General features: G+C 55.5%; 1 protein-coding gene across 6 annotated transcripts; it reads left to right on the top strand.

Annotated features, from left to right (window-relative positions):
• The first annotated feature begins 13,647 nt into the window (after nt 1-13,647).
• Nucleotides 13,648-18,682, top strand: Hrh3 (histamine receptor H3). Of its 6 annotated transcripts, none has more exons than XM_028774107.1 (5): nt 13,648-14,232; nt 15,255-15,421; nt 16,708-17,114; nt 17,259-17,471; nt 18,171-18,672. In XM_028774107.1, the coding sequence occupies exons 1-5, from the start codon at nt 13,983-13,985 to the stop codon at nt 18,253-18,255; spliced, it is 1,122 nt and encodes a 373-aa protein (XP_028629940.1). In that variant the 5' UTR covers nt 13,648-13,982; the 3' UTR covers nt 18,256-18,672. The 6 variants fall into 6 exon arrangements, with proteins under 6 accessions (XP_028629940.1, XP_028629939.1, XP_028629935.1 ...); XM_028774106.1 differs by having other exon boundaries at nt 17,211-17,471; XM_028774102.1 differs by having other exon boundaries at nt 16,708-17,471.
• Nucleotides 18,683-19,327: the final 645 nt, after the last annotated feature.

The following is a 19,327-nucleotide window of genomic DNA, read 5'->3' as shown; positions in this document are numbered from 1 at the left end:
AAAGTATAGGGCATGTGTTCCGGTCCTAGCCAGGAGGTTCAGCCCAATGTCAAACCAGAAGGAAGCAAGTTAGATGTCTCTCGTCTTTTACAAACCTAACCAGAAGCAAGTGAGGTGACGGCTGCTATAGGTGTCTGGTCGTTTGAAAGCAGGAAGCCAAGGAAGAAGCAAGCTCCACCTGGCATCTGTCCTAGGTTTTCCAGTTACGTGAGTTAACTACTTGGGTTTTTTGGTAAGCCAGTCTGAGGTTTTGGCAAAGGGGTTCTGAATCCCCCGGAAAACCAAGATCAGTGATGTATGACCCATGAACCTTCAGCATATAATGGAAGATTCTGCCCCAAGGCCACACTTCTTCCAGTAAGGTGGTGCTCACAAACAAACCCCCAGCTGCCTCTGTGGCCCACTCTGCAGATCTTCATGCCCTCTGCAAACACGGAGTGAGTGCATGGGCTTCTGTGGCCCAGCAGACCCTGTCTGCCTCTCTGGATCCCACCCCAGGGACAGCCTGCCTTTCTGGTGGCCCCTTCTCAATGGCACAGGGGAGACGTGCTGGGACTGGAAAAGAGCCCCCTGCACGCTCTGCTCCTAAAGAGAGAGACAGAGGGAGGCGGGCCAGGCTTCCGAAACAAAGGCGTTGCCATGGTTACCCCTGAAGAAAGCAACTCCAGCCCGCTGAGGGCTGATGGAAGGGTGCGGCAGCTGGCCCCCCAGCCAGGACAAGGACGGCTAGCCGGTTGCCACGGAGATAGTCAGGCTGACCAGGTTCAGCGGTTTTTTTCCTGGGGGCCTGGCCAAGACCAGCTCAGAGTCCCTCAAACCCACCACCACCCACACCCTCACCTAAATCTCCAAGATCAGTCCCTATGCAAGGGAGAAGCTTCAGAAGGACAGAGCTTTCCAGTTGCTTTTTTACTTTGAGCTATAGGGCCCTGCCATCTGGGCAGAATAACTACCCAAGCTGGGCTGGGCATCTCTACTCAAGCCGTGGAGTAGGTGGTCTGACTTAGGATGGTCCCTGGGGCTGAGGTGACATTCCAACTACCTGTCTTCCAACTGAGGATAGCCTTGAGTTCCTCACTTCCTGCTTTTACCTCTCAGTGCTGAGCTGACAGGTGCCCACCACCACTCCTGGCTCTCTGCCCCTTTTAGGGGCTGCTGCTGCCTTTCAGCAGCCTCAGGTGCAGGGCTGGGTGGCTCAACATCCCTGTCAGTAGGGGAGGGGGCTCCCTCCATCTTCAACAAGTGGCAATGTTTTCTAGGATGGACTAGTTGGGTGTGGAAAGAGGCAGAGTTGGCTCTACATCCTGCCATGACAGTGCAGACAGTGATAGCTGAAATGACCCCCAAGTGTTCCATGATGTACATGTCCCTTCTGGTTCCCCCATTTCAGCCACCAACCAGGGAAACGTGTCATTGCTCTCACTTTACAGATGTCAGACTGAGTCTCAACCCAGTTAATGCCTCCTGGGGGTAAGGCACAGAGAGGTCTGATGGGCCAGCAGACCAGGATCTGCCCTGAGTTTCCTGAAGGGGCTATGGCTGAGGGCCACAAGATCAGATTCCATGTCACAGGACCCCTGAGTAGCTGCAGCTTTGAGTGCTCTCAGCATCTGAGAAGTGCCAAAGGACTGTTTGGTTAGTGTGTTCCTCCTTCCTGAGCAGCTCCTGGGACACAATGGGATGCCATGAGGGTACTACCCCAACCCACACGGTGCAAATAAGGATACATCCAGTCCCAAGTGCTGAACGGAGCCCAAGCCAACACTGAGGGCTTGGAATGGAGGCCAGAGGCTCCCTGACAGAATCCCTCTGTCTTCTTGACCAGGGCGAGGACTACCCCTTCCCCATGGGCAGGCCATCTGCCTGTGTCTCAGAAGACCCACACAAGGTCTCCCATGACCACAGCTGGTGCTGTGGGTGGTCACAAACAGATAGCAACACGAACCCCATCATCCTGTTTCCCATCCTCACCCCCTGAAGGAGGCAGAACAGAGATGATCACTCCCCATTCCAGAAGGGAAACTAAGGGTCAGAAGCAGCAGCTCGCCCAGGGCCAGGCTGCCAGCCACCCACTCTCTGCCCTTCACCCACTGCACTCTTACCTCTTTCCCAGAGTGCTATCACTCCATCTCAGCCTGTTTGTAGGCCAGCTGGGCCAGGGCGTGGCATCCAGGAACTGAGGTACCTTGTATGTGGCCCCACCTGGCCCCTGCTGCTGAAGCCAGCCTGAGGCCATCTCCACCCCAGATTCCCAGGCCCCTGGCAGAACACACTTCTAGCTCTCTTCTCAGCCTTGCCATGGAATCTTCCGTGGGGACAGGAAGTAGGCTGCCAGTGGGCAGCCTGGCCACAGAGGCCTGGACCAGCTCACGTGGCTCAGCTGATTCTTCCCAGCCAACTTTCAAGTCTCCTCTGCAACGTGACGATGCCGGTTTCCCTGTCGGGGAGGGTGGGTATTTTTAGGTTGAACCCGCCTCGTGAAGAGACAAGTTATCAATAGCAGCAGAAAAGGGCTTTTTCTTATTCTTTTTCACCCTATGGCTTTGGGACACGAACAAGCTGCACCCAGTAAACCCTGCCAACAGGAAGCAGGAAAAGTGGTGCTCCCCAATAAACTTTTCACCCCAAAGTTCCCTCCACAAGACAGCAAGTCCAAGTCGTCCCAGGCTGACCCCAACTTACTTCGACTTCTGGTAAGCTACTCTATTAACCTGCTGCCCAGTGACAGGTGACCGGCCCTGCAGAGATCAAGGAGTGAGGATCCAGGGGAAGTGGAAAAGGTGGCCCCACAGTCTCCCTTCCAAGCACCAAGGAAACTGCTGGACCATTTCTCATTTCCGAGTGCTGTAGGCTGAGTGCCCTAGAGTGGATTGTGTCAGCTAAATGCCCAACTACTCAAGACAAGTGATCACGAGGCCCCCAGGAGTCTGCCTACCTGAGGTCAAGAGGCCTCGCTTGCCAGTTATCTGCTGTTTCCTGAGATCAGAGGGATGTGTGAAAAGCTGGTCAAAGCTAGCACACTCCTTCCTCCCCCACAAGGCTGACCAGAGTGTGTGGAGGCGCCTGCACGCAAGGAGCCCAGCGCAGACCCAGCATGTACGAACACTGAGATTTTCTTACAGGACACTAGAATGGCATCCTGCCTTGCTGGAGGAAACATTTGAGCCAATTTGGCTGCCTGCCCTTCGGGATTGGTTAGCAAGCACTCCGTTTCTGAGGAAGCCCAGAATAACAAAGGCTTCAACAAAATAGAAGTGTGCTTGTCTCCCATGTGACAGGAACCCAAGCTGCCCTGTCTGGCTCCCGCCTTGCTGTATCACTCAGCTCCTTCCAGTCTCATGTCACACCATGGCCCAAAACAGTGGCTGGTGATCTAACCACCACATACATTTCTAACCAGAAAGGAAGAACGAAAAGAGGGAGGAGGGATAGCTATGCTGCCCCCACGCCCGAGATGAATCTCCTTGAAAATCTGCCCCAGGAGCCGAGGAATGCTCAGCCAGTAAACCAGTGTGTCCCTCTTCCCAGCTGTACCCTTGCTGGAGGAAAGTGGGTTCCTCTTTCTTTTCCCAGCATTCACTTATTGGCTCACATCTCACCGGCCAGCACACCATCCCCTGCTACTTTGACAAGGCTGAAGCATTCTAGTTGAGGGCATCACTGGCCTAAGTAAAACAGACTCAGAAGGGTCAGTTGCTGTGGTCACTTGTCTGATAGGACTACCTGCTGGCTTCACCTCGAGAAGAGTCTGAGACTGCCTGCCCCGACCCAGGCCCCAAGGGCTGGGACTTCACCACCCCCACACGTGCACACTTAAGCCCGTAACTATGGAACTCCACAATACCCACATGGGGCCAAGGGCAGGGTGGGCTGGATGCCAGCCGGACTCCATCTCATAGTCTTTAGGGCTACTCCATGCCAAGCATGAAGCTGGCCCAGGGAACTGTGGTTCCTTCTTCCTGGCTGTACCCAAGCTGATGGAAGATGGGTCCCTCTCTGTCTTTCCTTCCAGTAACCCCTGAGCACCTGCTGCACACTGACCCTGGCCTGGACCTTGGGGCCCAGCATGAGTGAAGCACAGATGAAGAGTACACCTGACCAAGAAGAGGTCCCGGATCCTGGCCCTGATCCACCAGTCCCGGGGGGCCCATGTTGGGTGGCAAGAATATACGCACATCCTCGTGCAGGGAACTAGCAGGGCGGGAGAGAACTGGAGGAGCGACAGCTGGGCTGGGTTAGATTTAGCTTGCTGGGAGCCAAATGCGTTGGCCGGAGCCGCTGGCTGGGCCTCAGTGCCAGGGAAGCTGTACACCGGATGGGAGGGGCAGGTTAAACACGCCGCCTGGGGAGCCTAGATGGAGAGCAGAGACTAGATTCAGGACAAAGAATGGAGGTTTCCGGTAGTAGCCCAGGTCAACGAGGAAGGCTAGCCAAGGCCACCCACCTTCCCTTCCTGGTACCAGCCTGCTTCCTCCATAAGGTAGAACTAAGGACATAGGGGAAAGGCAACTGGGTAACTGGAGTCCTTCTGGGAGAGGGTATGCACCCTTACTCCATCTTGGGAGAGGCAGTCAAGAAAGACACAGCCAAGGACCTAGTGGCCACTGCCTGTGTGCCAGGCCGGGTTACCACAGAGGTCAGATGCTCTGCCCTGGCCCCTGACCTGTGGTGGAGAGGATGAGGTGGTCTCTCACAGTGTTGTATTCTATCCAGGAGCCTCGCTGGGCACAAGCCCATGCCGGTGTGCAAGACCCAAGCTGGGTTTACTGCACTGATATTGCTGTCTTGAAATTCTTAGGCCACATTTTCTTTTCATGGAAGGTTTAGCAAAATCTACAGCCACCCTATAGAAGAAGTGGGCTGGGCCATGGCTAATGCCTCAACCAGCTCAGTGACTCATCCCCTCGAAGTGTGGGGATTGGCCAGGCTATCAGGTTGGGGTTGTTTGGGGAAGAGATAAAGGGCCTCATGCTGGTCACTTTGCCAGGGGTGAGAGAAGTCAAGAAACCCAAGACATTCTTAGCCTTGGCTCTAAAGGAACTCAGGGCTAGGCCTCGCCAGAACATCCCTGTATGAGAAGAGTTAGCTCAGGACTTCCTCGGTACCCTCACCTCAAAAGCAGCCTGGCATTCTGAACCCTTGGCAATAGGAGATCCTACACAGACAACCCAGGGAAGATAGAGCCCAGAGTCCACACGGATTTTCACCTGTCATATGCTCAGTGAGCCTCCATTTTCCTGGGGCTCAGGGAGGTGTGTGAAAACCCTTTAGTGGGCACCTGGTCATCTGCACAGGATCCATCTAGGAGCTACCTAGACTACTCCCCACCAGCAGGCTGACCTCAGACAGGGACACTTGACAGCCAAACGCAGGGTTTGAGTACAGACCCCTTACCTACCCTGGACTGCGAGCTGAGAAACAAGCTTAAAGAGGCTCGCCTGGAGAGCAGAGCCAAGCAGAAACGGGAGGCAGTTAGGCTCCTAAAGCCAGCCATTCCTACAAGGTGGATGACATGACCAACCACTCCACTCTCCACTGGGCATGCTTGGCCGGGATCCCCCTTGGAAATGTCACACAAGTCTGGAGTGATAAGGCACACCTTTAGTCCTAACACTTGGGGAGGTAGAGGCAGGTGGATCTCTGTGAGTTAAAAGTCAGCCTGGTCTACACAGAGAGACCCTGTCTCCAACCAAACAAAAGACAGAGTCTAGCCGCCTCAGTTCTCCTCCCTCGGCTCTGCTACTTCCCACACGTGATCACTGTTGTCCCAGCTGGAACAGGTAAGCACTAGCTCCGTCCGGCTGCGCTCTGCAGAACTACAGTGTCCACCTGTTAGCACCCACCCTGCTCAAGTTCTCATAGGTGTCGGTCCCCTCTCCAAAGCCCGCCGCCAGCACCTCAGCCCCGCTGTGTTTGACAAGTCTGGGGGCCTTAAGGGACATCCTCTTATGTTTTCCTGTTGTGTTCTGACTCTGTGGGCTGTGAGCATGTCAGGTAAATGGATGAATGTGTGGGATGCAGGTATCAACAAGGATCTCAGACACCCACCCAGCCATCCTAGGCCTCTATGGAGATAGGACATGTTCCTGTTACTGGCTTGTCTCTACAGCGCAAGTCAGCTTCACCCTGTTGTCACCGTACACACCCAGACCCACATTCACTGGCTTGGTCCCTCCCCCTCCTTCCCTCTTGGGAGCTTCTGAAGCCGCATCCTTCCTCTCTCAAGGATCCAAGGACCTGCCTTCATTAATTGAATTCTCAGCCCTACGCTGAACAGTTCCTCCCATCTTTATTTTCCTGGCAGGTATCTGTTCCCCAGGAGCTGCCTGGACTCCTGGGGTGTGTGTGTAGGAGACATCAAGAGTAAACAGAGCCACCTTACAGAGGGCAGGGTCTTCCAAGCAGCCCTAAGCCAACATTCACTCAACTTCCTTTTTTTTTTTTTTGCTTCTGAGGGCTGTGGAGAGGGGCTCGGGGCTCTTGGGGGTGGCCATATAAATGGGGGGGGGGGGTGGGGAGCTGGGCATATTCACAGAAGTATGGGCACCACCATGATCACAGGCACAATGGGGAACCATGGAGAAACCCTGAGGACACCCTCTGGGATACTGGTGGGATAACCCTGAAGGTATGTGACCAGGAGGGGGTTTCCTATCGGGTGCCGGAAGAGGTAAGCACCTGCCCCCACTAGCATCTGTGCTCCAGCTGGGTGGAGTGCTCTTCTGCCCTGCAGTTAGACTCCAAGACAAGCCCAGTGAGCCAGTGAGTCAGCAGACTGTCCCCCACCCAGGACAAGGGAAGAACAGACAGGCAGTGCCTGATCCTCCATGACCTCAGGTGCTGAGTAGAGGGAACTGGCTGGCTACATGAATGGAGAAGACTAGTATTAGCCCCAGGCTTGACCATCTAGCCTTTCACTGTCAGACTGGGGTCTACATCAGAGGCAAGAGTCACCTTGTCATGGTGCTGTCACATGTGGTGTGACTGCGGTGAGGTCCAGGAGATGGTCAAGCGGAGGGCAGGAACCCAGAGATATCAGGCGATGAAGCATTCAGGCTGGACAAGGCCATGATGGTGGTCAAACACACAGAATATGGAGCCCGGACCTTTACAGAAGAGGTGGGAATCTCCAGAACAGATAGCAGGTGACCAGCCACAGTCAGCCACAGGTCAAGAGTTCAGATAGAGGCTGGGCATAGTGGTACAAACCTTTAATCCCAGCACTGAGGAAGCAGAGACAGGCGAATTTCTCAGTTTAAGGCCAATTGAGATTGCAGAGAGAGTTCCAGGTAGCTAGAACTATACAGAGAAATCCTGTCTCAAACCTCCCCCCCACCAAAGATAGAGGAATGACTTAGACCTACCTAGCAGGAACCAGGCCGAAGGCATGGAGGGGCTCAATGTGGGTACCATCTGGGCTGTTGGGAGGGGACATTGTGAGGACCGGCAAAGTTGAACAGATCACAAGGGGTTGAACCTCCTCTCTCTCCAGAGCAAGGCCCTCCATCATAGCACCTGTCCCCATCTCTAGAAGTGGTCTGAGAGCTGGCCAGTGCCCCTCTGTTGTGTGACATTCACCATTCACAGCTGCCTAGAACAAGCCACAGTCCGGTGGCCCCGGAAAAGCGCTGGCATGAAGAGGCTGGGGGCTTGGTTGAGCTTGGCTGAGTGGGTAGGCAGGCTTACTGTTGCCACATCATAGTCTAGAGGCTCCACCAAACACCGTGGGGAAAGGGCTAGAGTTTTCTGGCTGTGTACTGGGCTCTGTACCATCAGAGGGCCCCACCCCAACCCACACTCTGCCTGGGAGCCTTGGAGGGTCTCTGGGAGAGGGCTGCTACTTCTCTCCGGCTTTCCTATTGTGGTTGTCTTGGACTTAGCACCCACAGGACAAGACGCCTCCAGGCACCAGAGCTGAGGTCAAACAGCCACAGTGCTCATCAGCCACCCAGACGCCATGAGCACTAGCGTGGTCTGTGGTGGAACCTCAGGAAATAAGTGGCCAAGACACGGTCCACCATTATACCACAACGGCCTCTCCAACAGCCTCACTGTCAGCTGTGACATCAGTCTGCTGACATTACCCTATTGTTTATGGGCAGAGTGGACCCAGGTTCTTAGAAAGTCAGCATGGCTGCCCCCCATGGACCCCACTACAGTTCCTGTTCTGTCGAGGTCATGTGTCTCTGAGGGACAGCGTGTGAACACCTGACACCAGCACAGGCTACTTGGTTGTATGGCGATCCCAAGGCGGCTGCAGAAGTGACTGATTGCAGCTGGGTTTTCCAACCCTCCCCTCCTCTGAACTTTCCCTGGTCATTGTTGGAGTTCGAATCATGTGCACCCATACCATGGGCAGGCCTGACTCAGACAAATGTGGCAGACTCTAAGATGGGGAGAAGGGAACAGGAACTGGAGAGAGCTGCAGGGAGAGATCTCAGGGACAGTCTAGGAAGGAAGCAAACGTGGAGGGGGAATGGTAGGGGGGGAGGCAAGCTGGAAAAAAAAAGATATTCTTTGAGCATTCCGGGTCTCATCTTCCCTGGACTTTTGAGCCCTTGGCAACAACAGCCATATCTTTCTCTAAGGATTTCTTGAATTGGTTTTTGTCACATTCAACTAAATAGCAACTCTATCTCCCATCTCCCTTTTCCTTTCTGACACCAGGTCTCTAAAGGGGACATGGAGAGTCAGATCCTGCCTGTTCTGCATCACGGCCTCAGACGCCATTTTTATCACATTTGGGCCCTGAGCTCATCAGGGTGCACCCGGAACTGGCTCAGAATGTCACGGGATGGGGGGTTGGGGGGGGGGGCAAGGAACAAAAAAAGAAAAATCTGCATTCCCATATTCAAATGAGCTCCTGCAGGAGAGAGCAGACAGCAGTTCCACTGAGGAAAGGAAGCAGCGAGAGATCAGGCCCTAGCAAGCGCCTTGTCCGCTACAAGCCGGACGGCTGCCCTTCAACTAGCCCTTGGTGGTTCCTGTTCTCTCGTTATTTCTCATTAGTGAGCACTGTTCCCACAGAGCACAGGCAGAGTTCTGCAGCCAGCAGTCCCAGGCTCACCCTTGGTTCAAGGGAGAAAGGTCTATTCTGGCAATGAGAAAAAAGCTGGAGGCAGAAAGCCGCCTGGGACAGCATCAGAGGATGGCACTAGCTAAGCTGAGGCTGCGACCTGGACTGGCTTCTTCAGCCCAGGGCTGCTCTTACCCTGGTCCACAGTCATACATTCCAACCATCCTTTTGAGTGTGACTGCACCTCAATCTTGTAACACACCGCACCCAGATCTCCACTGGGCTCCATGTCACGGCGGCAAACACCACCCTGTGCAGTGCTCACACCCTAAACTCTGGAGGTAGGCTGGACCTACCTTCTCCTTCCCTCCCACAGCTTACTCCAAGCTTGAAAGACATCCAAAGTCTGCAGGTCCCCACTTGGACTTCATTACACAACTGCCTCCAGCTGGCTCTGGGCATCTACCCCCAGCTGCCCAGTTAACCCCACTGTGGCCAGGGACCTTTAAGACACCTCTCAAACCCTCTTGGAGTTCCCGGCCCACCCTAAGGAAACATTAGCATCCTGTCTACAGCATGAGAAACCACTCCCCTTTTCTCCCAAGGCTCTCCCAATCTGCCTTTCTGTGCTTCAGCCTAACTGGTTTCCTGGCTGCATTAGACTGGGCCACCCCTTTCTGCCACTATCCACTCTTCCAAACCTCTATTTCCTTCCTCCTCTTTACGTCTGTGACCTACTGACCTCTTGTCAGTGAGAAATCCCTTTAAAAATCAGAATCTGGCCCTAGTCGAAGTAGATTCACTAGCTAAGGCATGGTTGGAGGTGAAGACAGTGACCTCTGAAAAGGACCTGGGCAGGTGGCCAGAGCCACTCTCTGATGTCCTTAGCTGCTGGTCCCTGGGCCTGAGGAGCTTCAGCGATGCGCACTCCTATCCCAGAAGATCCCTGAACAATATATTCCCTGATGGATCCCTGAAAGGGATTTTAGTGGTGGCTTCTTTTTTTTTTCCCACCAACTCCAGCTCCTAGACACTGTGCCTGTCCCCTGTAAGTTCAGTACCATAGAAATACCCCTGATTCATAGTATCTATCCTATAGGAAGGCACGTATCCTTATAGACCATTGTCTTTAGCCTGTGTTCCTACAGGAGGCTGTCCCTGCAACCTAGGAGGCAGCTGCTCTTCCAGGGTGTGGGTTACTGGTCTTGGATCACTCCTAGCTCCTTTTGCAGAAAACTGGCCTCCCAGGCAGACACTGCATATGTAGTACCCATGCCCACAGGTGTGGACTCTGCAAACTTTTGCATGGTGCATAGGCTGAGTTAGCAAGGGTGGCCTGAACCAAGAGCAGGAGGCTATGAGGTTAGCTTATTACCTGGTGTGAGGACTATTTGTTTGGAGTTTGTTTCTGGGATGGGTCTATGGCCAGGCATTCAGAAAAACAAGAGTTTAACATATGGGATTATAGCTTTAGGGCCCACAGGAGCCTCCAGGGTGGCTATTGCACTGTGCTAACATACCAGTCTGTAAGGTACACTCTGGTGGGTGTCTGTCTATACATGATACACAAACTGCCATGCTCACACTGCATGACAGCCAAATCATCCTGGGCCACGGTTCCCAATCGCCATCAACAGGCCTTTTCCTCCAAAGCTCCTGGATCACCAGATCACTGGTCATTGCCTCTGGCCTTGTGTTCCTTTTTTCCACACAAAGCTCTTCCTGGGAAAATCCTCCAGAGTAGGGTGCCACATAGTGACCTTCCTTATTTATGCATTGCCTTGGTCCAATTGGCCAGCTAAGCCCCTCTGCCCGCATGCATTCCACACTGGTATTTCTGCTGGCCTTGGGAGCCTCAATCTCAGGGCTGAACCAGAACTAGGGCCTTCAAGAGGGTGAACTCTAGGTTTGTGTGGTCCTATGCAGGTGTCTCTACATAGGGCAGTGGTTTTCAACCTTCCCAATGCTGTGATCTTTTAAAACAGTTCCTTATGTTGTGGTGACCCCCAACCATGAAATTATTTTGTTGCTACTTCATAAATGTAATTTTGCTACTGTAACGCATCATAGTGTAAACATCTGATATGCAGGATATCTGATGTGCGATCCCCAGAAGGGTTGTAACCCCCAGGTTGAGAAATACTGACATAGGATATCTGGGAGCCTAATGAGGTCATGCATGCAAGCAGTGAGTCTGGCCTGTAGGGGGCACCCATCACCACCAGCCAATGTCCTTATCAAACCTCTGGGCTAACTCAACCTTCTTCTGGTCTCCATTTGCAGAGGAAGATTTCCAGGCTCCAAGAGACTGGGTAGCTTTGTCCAAGAGTACACAGCTAAACCTTGGATGCTAGGGGATGAAGTCACCCTAGTTGAGTATCATTATGGAGCTTGGCCCCTTCAGAATTCCTATGAGGGTGCAGGGAGCCGGCATGTAGAACACGGGCTTACTGCCTGGTTTGTTTGTTCTTCTGTATGCTAAACATTCCACAACACCATCACAGCAGCACATAGACAGCTGTGGGGCAGTAGGGTTGAGTTGGGTCCACCCAGCTGCTGGAGTAGCGACCACCAGGGAACTGCTTTTTGTTCCAGGTGGTCCCCAGGTGGTTCTCTGGGGTTGGGCAGCAAGTAGCAACATTCATGGAAGCCTAGACAGGAGCATGTGAAGGAAGGGAGGCATAGCAGGTGGGCCTTCCTGTTCCACGGTCCTGAGTTCTTCATAGGGTCCTAGCCTTCACTTATTATGGCTGGGCTTGGTCAGAGTAATGACCAATACCAGGACAGTTTAGACTGGGACTTGGAATAGTCAAGACTTTATAGGGATTTTGTAAACTTTTATTGACTCTCTCTTAAATCCTGTGTCAAGATGGGGACATTGAAGCTCCAGCCATTATTGAGATCTAGGGATCCCTTTAAATTTCTCCCAACCCCATTTCCTGAGAGCTCTGGGAGTTCTGAACAACATGCCTGGTTCTACTCTCCTCAGGGAGAATGAGTGAGCAGCTGAGAGAGCAGCATTTTGGGGGTGCTGGAGAGTGAACCCTGCCAAACACTCAGGCCACAGGGAGGCTTGAAGGGCATGCTTGATTGTGCCCACTGGTTCAGCTGGATCTTGCTGTCCGGTTCCAGGACACATGTTACTTTGACCAATAGTTAAGTGCCTGAACCTAGCACAGCCTCTGAACGAGTCAGTGTGCTGTGGAAGGGAGCCTAAGGATTTGCTTGTAAGAGCAGATCAGAGAAGGCTTTCTGGAGAGGATATGTTGAAATTTACCCCTCCCCCATAGACGCTTCCGGGGTGCCCTTGAGGGGCTGAGACTATGGGCTTGGGGTAGAGGCTCCTCTTTGTCAACATCCCCAAGGCTGAAGCAGAGAAATGCCAGTCCCCACTGCCCAAAGTTTTCGGAGAAGCACTTGGGGTGGGGGAGGGGCAGGTCCTCACATGACCAACCAGCCCCTGGCTGTCAGTGTGGGGTGCTTGCAGCAGTGCCTGGGGGGTCCCCCTCCCCCACACTCATACAGTATACATTTCTGTCCACTTTGAGGCATCCACTGATGTGTGCCATTGGTGACAGAGGACAGTCACTCCTTCCCTCTCCCTCGGGCACTGTTCCCTGTCTGTCTGCTGTCTGACTATTCGTGGGTCCCAGCCTGATGCTGGGTGGCTGTCTCCCTGACTGTGAATGTCTGTGTGTCAAAGCGTGGGTGTGTCAGTTTGTCTTTAGGGAGCCTCTGCTGCTGACTCTGTCCTTGACCTCCAGTATCTGTGTCAGAGGAGGGGGGCCGGTAGCTTCCCTCCTCCCCCTCCCACAGGCACTAACGCAGCTGCCACCACCCCGGCTGCACCCAGAACTCAGTGACCTCACCTGTCCCCTGAAGCAGTGACCACCTCACTGAGGTATTTCAGGGGGCATTCATGGCCCGCACCAAGCTGCTTTGTGGGTCGTCCCTCCACCCACTGCCGCTGAGTTCTGGGTGAATGTTCTCAGCTCTGGGCTGGGTCCGCTCAGGCTCGTTCTTCCCTTATGTAACTCCACATCTGTGTGTGCCTTGCAGGTCACCCTGGACCCTGTTCTGAGCTCTGTCTAACCACGTGGAGATTGAGACCCACAGTTGTGTGCATATGAGGCTGGAGAGAACCCCTGTTCCCGGGATCACTTTCAGGGACCCCCTCCCCAGTCCTCCTTTGGACATCTCTTACTCTAGAAACCTACTTGCCCAAAGCAAAATGTGAAAAGGAGTCCTGAGGCGCAAGTTTCCTAGAGCTGCGGGGCAGCCATTCTCCACCCCACCCACCCGGGCACTGTCCCAGGTCCTCCCAAGCTTAGGAGCTACGGACAAGGGTCGGGCAGGGGTCACCAGGGGCGAGGGCACGAGGACGAACGGATAGCCAAGGGACCAGCTTTTAGTTGCGACCTCGGACATGGTCCCAACCCTGTAGCTGGTTATTGCCTGAGTCGGGCTCTCCGCCAGCCGCGGTGCGCACCCGGGCAGGGGCTCTAGTCGGCCGGCGGGCACGCGGCGCTGTCCGTGGTGCTGCCCGCGCCGGGCGGGGCGGAGGCGGGGCGGAGGCGGGGCGAGGGCGCCAGCCAATGGCGGGGGCCCTGCGCGGGGCGCGGGGGGCGGCAGGCCGATCGCGGGGCGCACTCGACTGCGCGCTGAGCTAGGGGTGCACCGACGCGCCGCGGGCGGCTGGAGCTAGGCTTTGCTCTCGCTGCAGCAGCCGCGCCGCCCGCCCCACTTCGCTCAGATTCCGACACCAGCCCCCTCTGCATCGCCCTCTCGGACTCCAAAACCGGCTCTCGCTCCGGCCCCGCGGACCATGCTCCGGGCGCCTCCCGGAAAACCGGGCTGGGTGAAGAGCCGGCAAAGATTAGGCTCACGAGCGGGGGCCCCACTCGGCTGCCCAGCTCTCGGCCCGTGCCCTGCCCGGTGTCCCCGAGCCGTGTGAGCCTGCTGGGCCATGGAGCGCGCGCCGCCCGACGGGCTGATGAACGCGTCGGGCGCTCTGGCCGGAGAGGCGGCGGCAGCAGGCGGGGCGCGTGGCTTCTCGGCTGCCTGGACCGCTGTCCTGGCTGCGCTCATGGCGCTGCTCATCGTGGCCACAGTGCTGGGCAACGCGCTGGTCATGCTCGCCTTCGTGGCGGATTCGAGCCTCCGCACCCAGAACAACTTCTTTCTGCTCAACCTCGCCATCTCCGACTTCCTCGTGGGTAAAGCCCCCAGACCCCGTCCGCTGCCAGAGTCCAGGGCGCGGAGCCCTGGCTGGGCAATGGGGCTTGGCGCTTCGACCTGGGGTGGCTTCTTGGGGGTTCGGCCTTGGGAGAGGAGCTCTAGAAACCTTAGGATGGTGGGCGCGGGTGAAGTTCCTCGCCTCTCGGGCCGCAGGACAGGGGCTGGGTAGGAATGTCCCCGGGGAGGCTGCTCCAGCCAGCGGGTGCTCAGCAAGGCGCAAGGCGCAGCGACCGCCGGTGCAGCGCTGGCTCCTGCGCCGAACCAAACAAAGGCAGCGGCGCCGGACTCAGGATGCTGCGAGGACGCTGGGGGGGGGGAGGGGCCATGGAAGGGGGATTTGGGGGGCGGTGTGGGGGAAGGGGACCGTGGGGAAGGGGCGGGGGGGCGGCGGTGAGATGAGGGAAATGCTCCGAGGAGCTCGTTCTCACGTGTCCAAGCTCTGCTCCCAACTGGGGAGGGGGGGGACGCGGTGGGGGCCGGAGCGCCAGACACCTGTTGGGGCTGCGAGCTGCTGCGTCTCCCAGACGCTGGAAGCCGGTTTGGGCGGTGAGAGCGGCTGTCGCGGCTGCAGCCAAGAACCTTTTAAGCCAAGAGAAAAGCTTTTCTCGGTTTTTAAGCTGAGAAGGGAGGCTGTCCAACAGCCAGGGTAGGGATGGATGATCCCGGGCTCCAGAGCCAGTCAAGCCAGGGAGGACATATATCCTTTTCCTCTCTTTTGGCGGTTGGTAGGGCTGGCAGAAGCCCAGGTTCTGTGTCCAGAGGTCCCTACGTGGAGGTCCTTCATCCTATCTGCCAGGTCCAGAAAACATTGGTGGGCTGGAGGCTGGCAGCTGCTCAGTTGTAGGGGGTCAGGGTGTCTAGGGTGATAAATAAATAAGGCATAGTACTGCTCCTAGAAAAGTGGCTACCCTCTGAAGGCTAGGCTCTGCTCTCTCTCCATGTGGTCAGTCTGACCCCAAATCTTGAGCCATGGTCCTACCTCAGTTGCTTTCCCATATAGGTGCCTTCTGCATCCCACTGTATGTACCCTATGTACTGACCGGCCGTTGGACCTTTGGCCGGGGCCTCTGCAAGCTGTGGCTGGTGGTAGACTACCTACTGTGTGCCTCCTCAGTCTTCAACATCGTGCTGATCAGCTATGACCGATTCCTGTCAGTCACTCGAGCTGTGAGTTCTGGAATGTGGGCATTAGAGTTTACTCTATGTGTTGGAGACCAATGAACAGGATACGGCTACCCCTGAGCTGTAGACGGATACCCAGTGGGCTTGCTCCCTTTTGACGTGTGGGTCATTTTTCAGTGACCATTGGCTGCCAGTAGTACTAGCATGAGACAGGAGGTTAGCTTGGAATTCCATACTCTTGCAGGAAGGGGTGTCAGGGTCCAGCCTCTATCCTGGGCAGGTTCAGGACTCCTTCCCATTATTGTGTACATGAAGGTGTGTACACATCATACCAGGAAGTCACAGTTCCTAGATGCACAAGCATCCCTAAATGGCTGTTGTAAGATAGCCCCAGGCCCCACCCGGAGAGAACGGACACTGGTGTGGACTGGGGCTTCAGCTGCCACTTCTTCAACTCCTCTTCTCGGTGGCTCGCTCACTCCAGGTTTTGTCGGGATGCATCCTGAGGATCAGCTTGCAAAGAGCACCATCACAGAGTCCTCTCGAGCTCCCCTGGGTCCCTTGTACCCTTCCCTGAACCAGCAAGACAGTGGCACAATCACAGGGCTATTGTGACTGAGGCGCCCAGTACAAAGCTGGCATGTGGCACGTGTGCCCTAGACATGTGGTTAGCTTGTGGTTCCCAAGATGGCTGTCAAGGACACTTGTTTCAGCTGTCCCTCTGAGGCCCCTCAGCAGGATTTTTGGCCCCCTCCTGCTACCCTGCCCCTTGCTTTACTAGTTGAACTTGGAACTTAGTTTGTTTCTTGGAGAGACTAGGTAGTCTCACCTCCCTACCCTTTCTAGCCATTCACCTTATAGAAAAGAAGACAGAATACTTAATTCTTTTTATGTGTGTGTAGGTGGATGGGGGTCTCTAGCAATGGGCCAGCAGGTTTCCCTTCTGTATTCCCAGATCCAGTAGTGAGAGGAAGGAAGTACTGGTGCAGAGTCGGGACAAAGCCCTTCCCTTTGAAACCACTGAAGACAGCTCTGGCTCTTGCAAGAAGCCTCACACCAGAAACTGTTGTGCGTGGCCTCTGAGTGTGGCCAGTGCTAGTGATACAGGCAAAGGCAGGGGGACCCAATGGAGCTGGTAGAGGATGGTGAAGAAACAGGATTCTGGCTCTGAGGCTCCAGGAGAGTGTGTGGGCATCAGGCAGGCAGGGGACACAAGCAAGGGAGAGAAGGAATATGCCACTTTACCCAGGGCAGACATGGAAGCTGAGGTTTCTCTGAGCCTCCCAGTCCAATGCTGCTGACCTGTCGTTGATCTGTACAACCCACTCCAGGTCTCCTACAGGGCCCAGCAGGGGGACACAAGACGGGCGGTTCGGAAGATGGCGATGGTGTGGGTGCTGGCCTTCCTGCTGTATGGGCCTGCCATCCTGAGTTGGGAGCACCTGTCCGGTGGCAGCACCATTCCCGAGGGCCACTGCTATGCCGAGTTCTTCTACAACTGGTACTTTCTCATCACGGCCTCCACCCTCGAGTTCTTCACACCCTTCCTCAGCGTCACCTTCTTCAACCTCAGCATCTACCTGAACATCCAGAGGCGCACTCGCCTTCGGCTTGATGGGGGAGGCCGTGAGGCTGGTCCAGAACCCCCACCTGATGCCCAGCCCTCGCCACCTCCAGCTCCCCCCAGCTGCTGGGGCTGCTGGCCAAAAGGGCATGGGGAGGCCATGCCGTTGCACAGGTATGGGGTGGGTGAGACAGGCCCTGGTGTTGAGGCTGGGGAGGCTGCCCTCGGGGGTGGCAGTGGTGGGGGTGCTGCCGCCTCGCCCACCTCCAGCTCTGGCAGCTCCTCAAGGGGCACTGAGAGGCCGCGCTCACTCAAAAGGGGCTCCAAGCCATCGGCATCTTCGGCATCCTTGGAGAAGCGGATGAAGATGGTTTCCCAGAGCATCACCCAGCGATTTCGGCTGTCGCGGGACAAGAAGGTGGCTAAGTCGCTGGCCATCATTGTGAGCATCTTTGGGCTCTGTTGGGCCCCGTACACACTCCTCATGATCATCCGAGCTGCTTGCCATGGCCACTGCATCCCTGACTACTGGTACGAGACGTCCTTCTGGCTTCTGTGGGCCAACTCGGCCGTCAACCCTGTCCTCTACCCACTCTGCCACTACAGTTTCCGAAGAGCCTTCACCAAGCTCCTCTGCCCCCAGAAGCTCAAGGTCCAGCCCCATGGCTCCCTGGAGCAGTGCTGGAAATGAGCAGCTGCCCCACCCTTCCGTGGCCAGGCCCTTGTACCTGTTTCGGGGGCAGCCCAAGCGTGGGCTCTGCCTTTGTCCATGGTCCACACCAAACGCCATGGCAGCCTCTTAGATCATCTACCCCTCAGTGAGGCGGCATGGTAGGTGGCCCAAGACAAGAGCCCTCGTTGGTGGAACTGGAGTGTGCTGGTTGGCTCTGCCGCCACATTCTCCTTCACCACAGAAGAGACAATCCAGGAGTCCCAGGCATGCCTTCCACCTCCATACAAACACACAGTGCAGTGCCAGTGACGTCCCCTTTGCATACTTAGTGGTTGGTGTCCTCCCCAAAGCAAACCTTGGCGTGTGCTCCCGGCTCCTGCCCTGGCATAGTGCCCTGCATGTGCACATACCCGCTGCACACCCACCACACACTTGCAATACCTTCTGTCTTCCAGATGATCCATCTGGGGATGGTGCCCTTTGCTGCCACTGTCTCTTGCTTAATCCCGGAGCCTGGTTCCTATCCCGGGCTCCCTTAAATTCTTTGTCCCACAAAGTGTCAAACGCCCCAGGAACCTTGAAGCTTCTCTGCTCTTCCATTCTGATGTTTTCAGGAAGATGGAGAAGAAAACACGTCTGTGAACTTGATGTTCCTTGGATGTTTAATCAAGAGAGACAAAATTGCCGAGGAGCTCTGGGCTGGATTGGCAGGTGTGGGCTCCCACGCCCTCCTCCCTCAGCGCTGCAGCTTCCGGCTGAGCCGCGCCAGCTGCTTCTGCCTGCCCCACCCCCAGGCTTGGGACGATGGCCCTGCCCTGCTTGCCCCATCTGTGCAGTCAGAATTTGGGGGGTGGGTGGGCTGTGGGGTAGAGCGGTGACTGTGCCCTGAGGGTCCTGAGGCTCATGGGACAGTCAGCAGGAGAGCAGGCTCGTGACACCTGGGAGGAATGCTTTGCCTCGTCCTGTGTACTCACCTCAGGCCTCTGCATGCTCTGCCGTCCTTGTGCCCTGGTGTGCTGCCTCTGCCAATGTGAAGACATAATAAAGTGTATTTTTTTATGAGTCCTGACTTTTGGGGACTTTGTGGGTGTAGTTATTGTTCAGGGCTCTAATGGGAGGTCCAGTGGAGATGAGGATGTGGCCTTGATATTCTAACTGAGGAACTAGATGGGAGAAACGCCAGGTTGTCATCCCAGAGTGTAGTTCCTACAAGGAATTGTTCCCTGCCATGACCCGTTACAGGATTTCTCAAGGATCTGTAGGGGGAGGTGCAGCTGGTATCTCTTTTCAGGAGGGTAGTATATAGTACTGGGACAGTACACATCTGCCTTCAGAATACAGATCTGTAGCCTGTTCCAAGGCAGGTGCTCAGAAAGCAGTCATCGTCATGGCCTTGACATTACACATGAGTAACCAGCCAGGTGCTGGAAAGACATAGGTCCCAGGAAGGGCCTTGTCCATGCCTCGTGCTTTGAGAGAAGCTCAGGAAAGCGGCAAGGACGGGGCTGGTGGGACCATAGGGGGCCTCCAGAGTTATGAGAACTGCAGCTAGGCTTGTGAGGGCTGAGAGATACAGAGTCACCAACGCAGACAAAGATCTGGCCGTGGTTGGGTGGTTGTGGTTGAAGGTCAGGACGGTAGAAAGTGGGTGGTACTGCCCTCAGCAGACAGCCTTATGGGTAGCCCCGTCACCTGGAGCTGGACAGGCTGGCCC

This window comes from Grammomys surdaster, unplaced genomic scaffold, assembly GCF_004785775.1.
Source record: "Grammomys surdaster isolate TR1022 unplaced genomic scaffold, NIH_TR_1.0 238, whole genome shotgun sequence".
Taxonomy (NCBI): domain Eukaryota; kingdom Metazoa; phylum Chordata; class Mammalia; order Rodentia; family Muridae; genus Grammomys; species Grammomys surdaster.
Note: the sequence above shows the minus strand (reverse complement) of the source record. Positions and strands in the feature narration are given on the sequence as shown.

Excerpts from the sequence above, each read along its gene's own strand:
- Hrh3 (XM_028774101.1), top strand. The coding sequence starts at position 13,983 with ATGGAGCGCGCGCCGCCCGACGGGCTGATGAACGCGTCGGGCGCTCTG. Across the intron at positions 14,233-15,254 it reads CATCTCCGACTTCCTCGTGG|GTGCCTTCTGCATCCCACTG; the intron begins GTAAAGCCCCCA and ends TTTCCCATATAG. Across the intron at positions 15,422-16,707 it reads TCCTGTCAGTCACTCGAGCT|GTCTCCTACAGGGCCCAGCA; the intron begins GTGAGTTCTGGA and ends AACCCACTCCAG.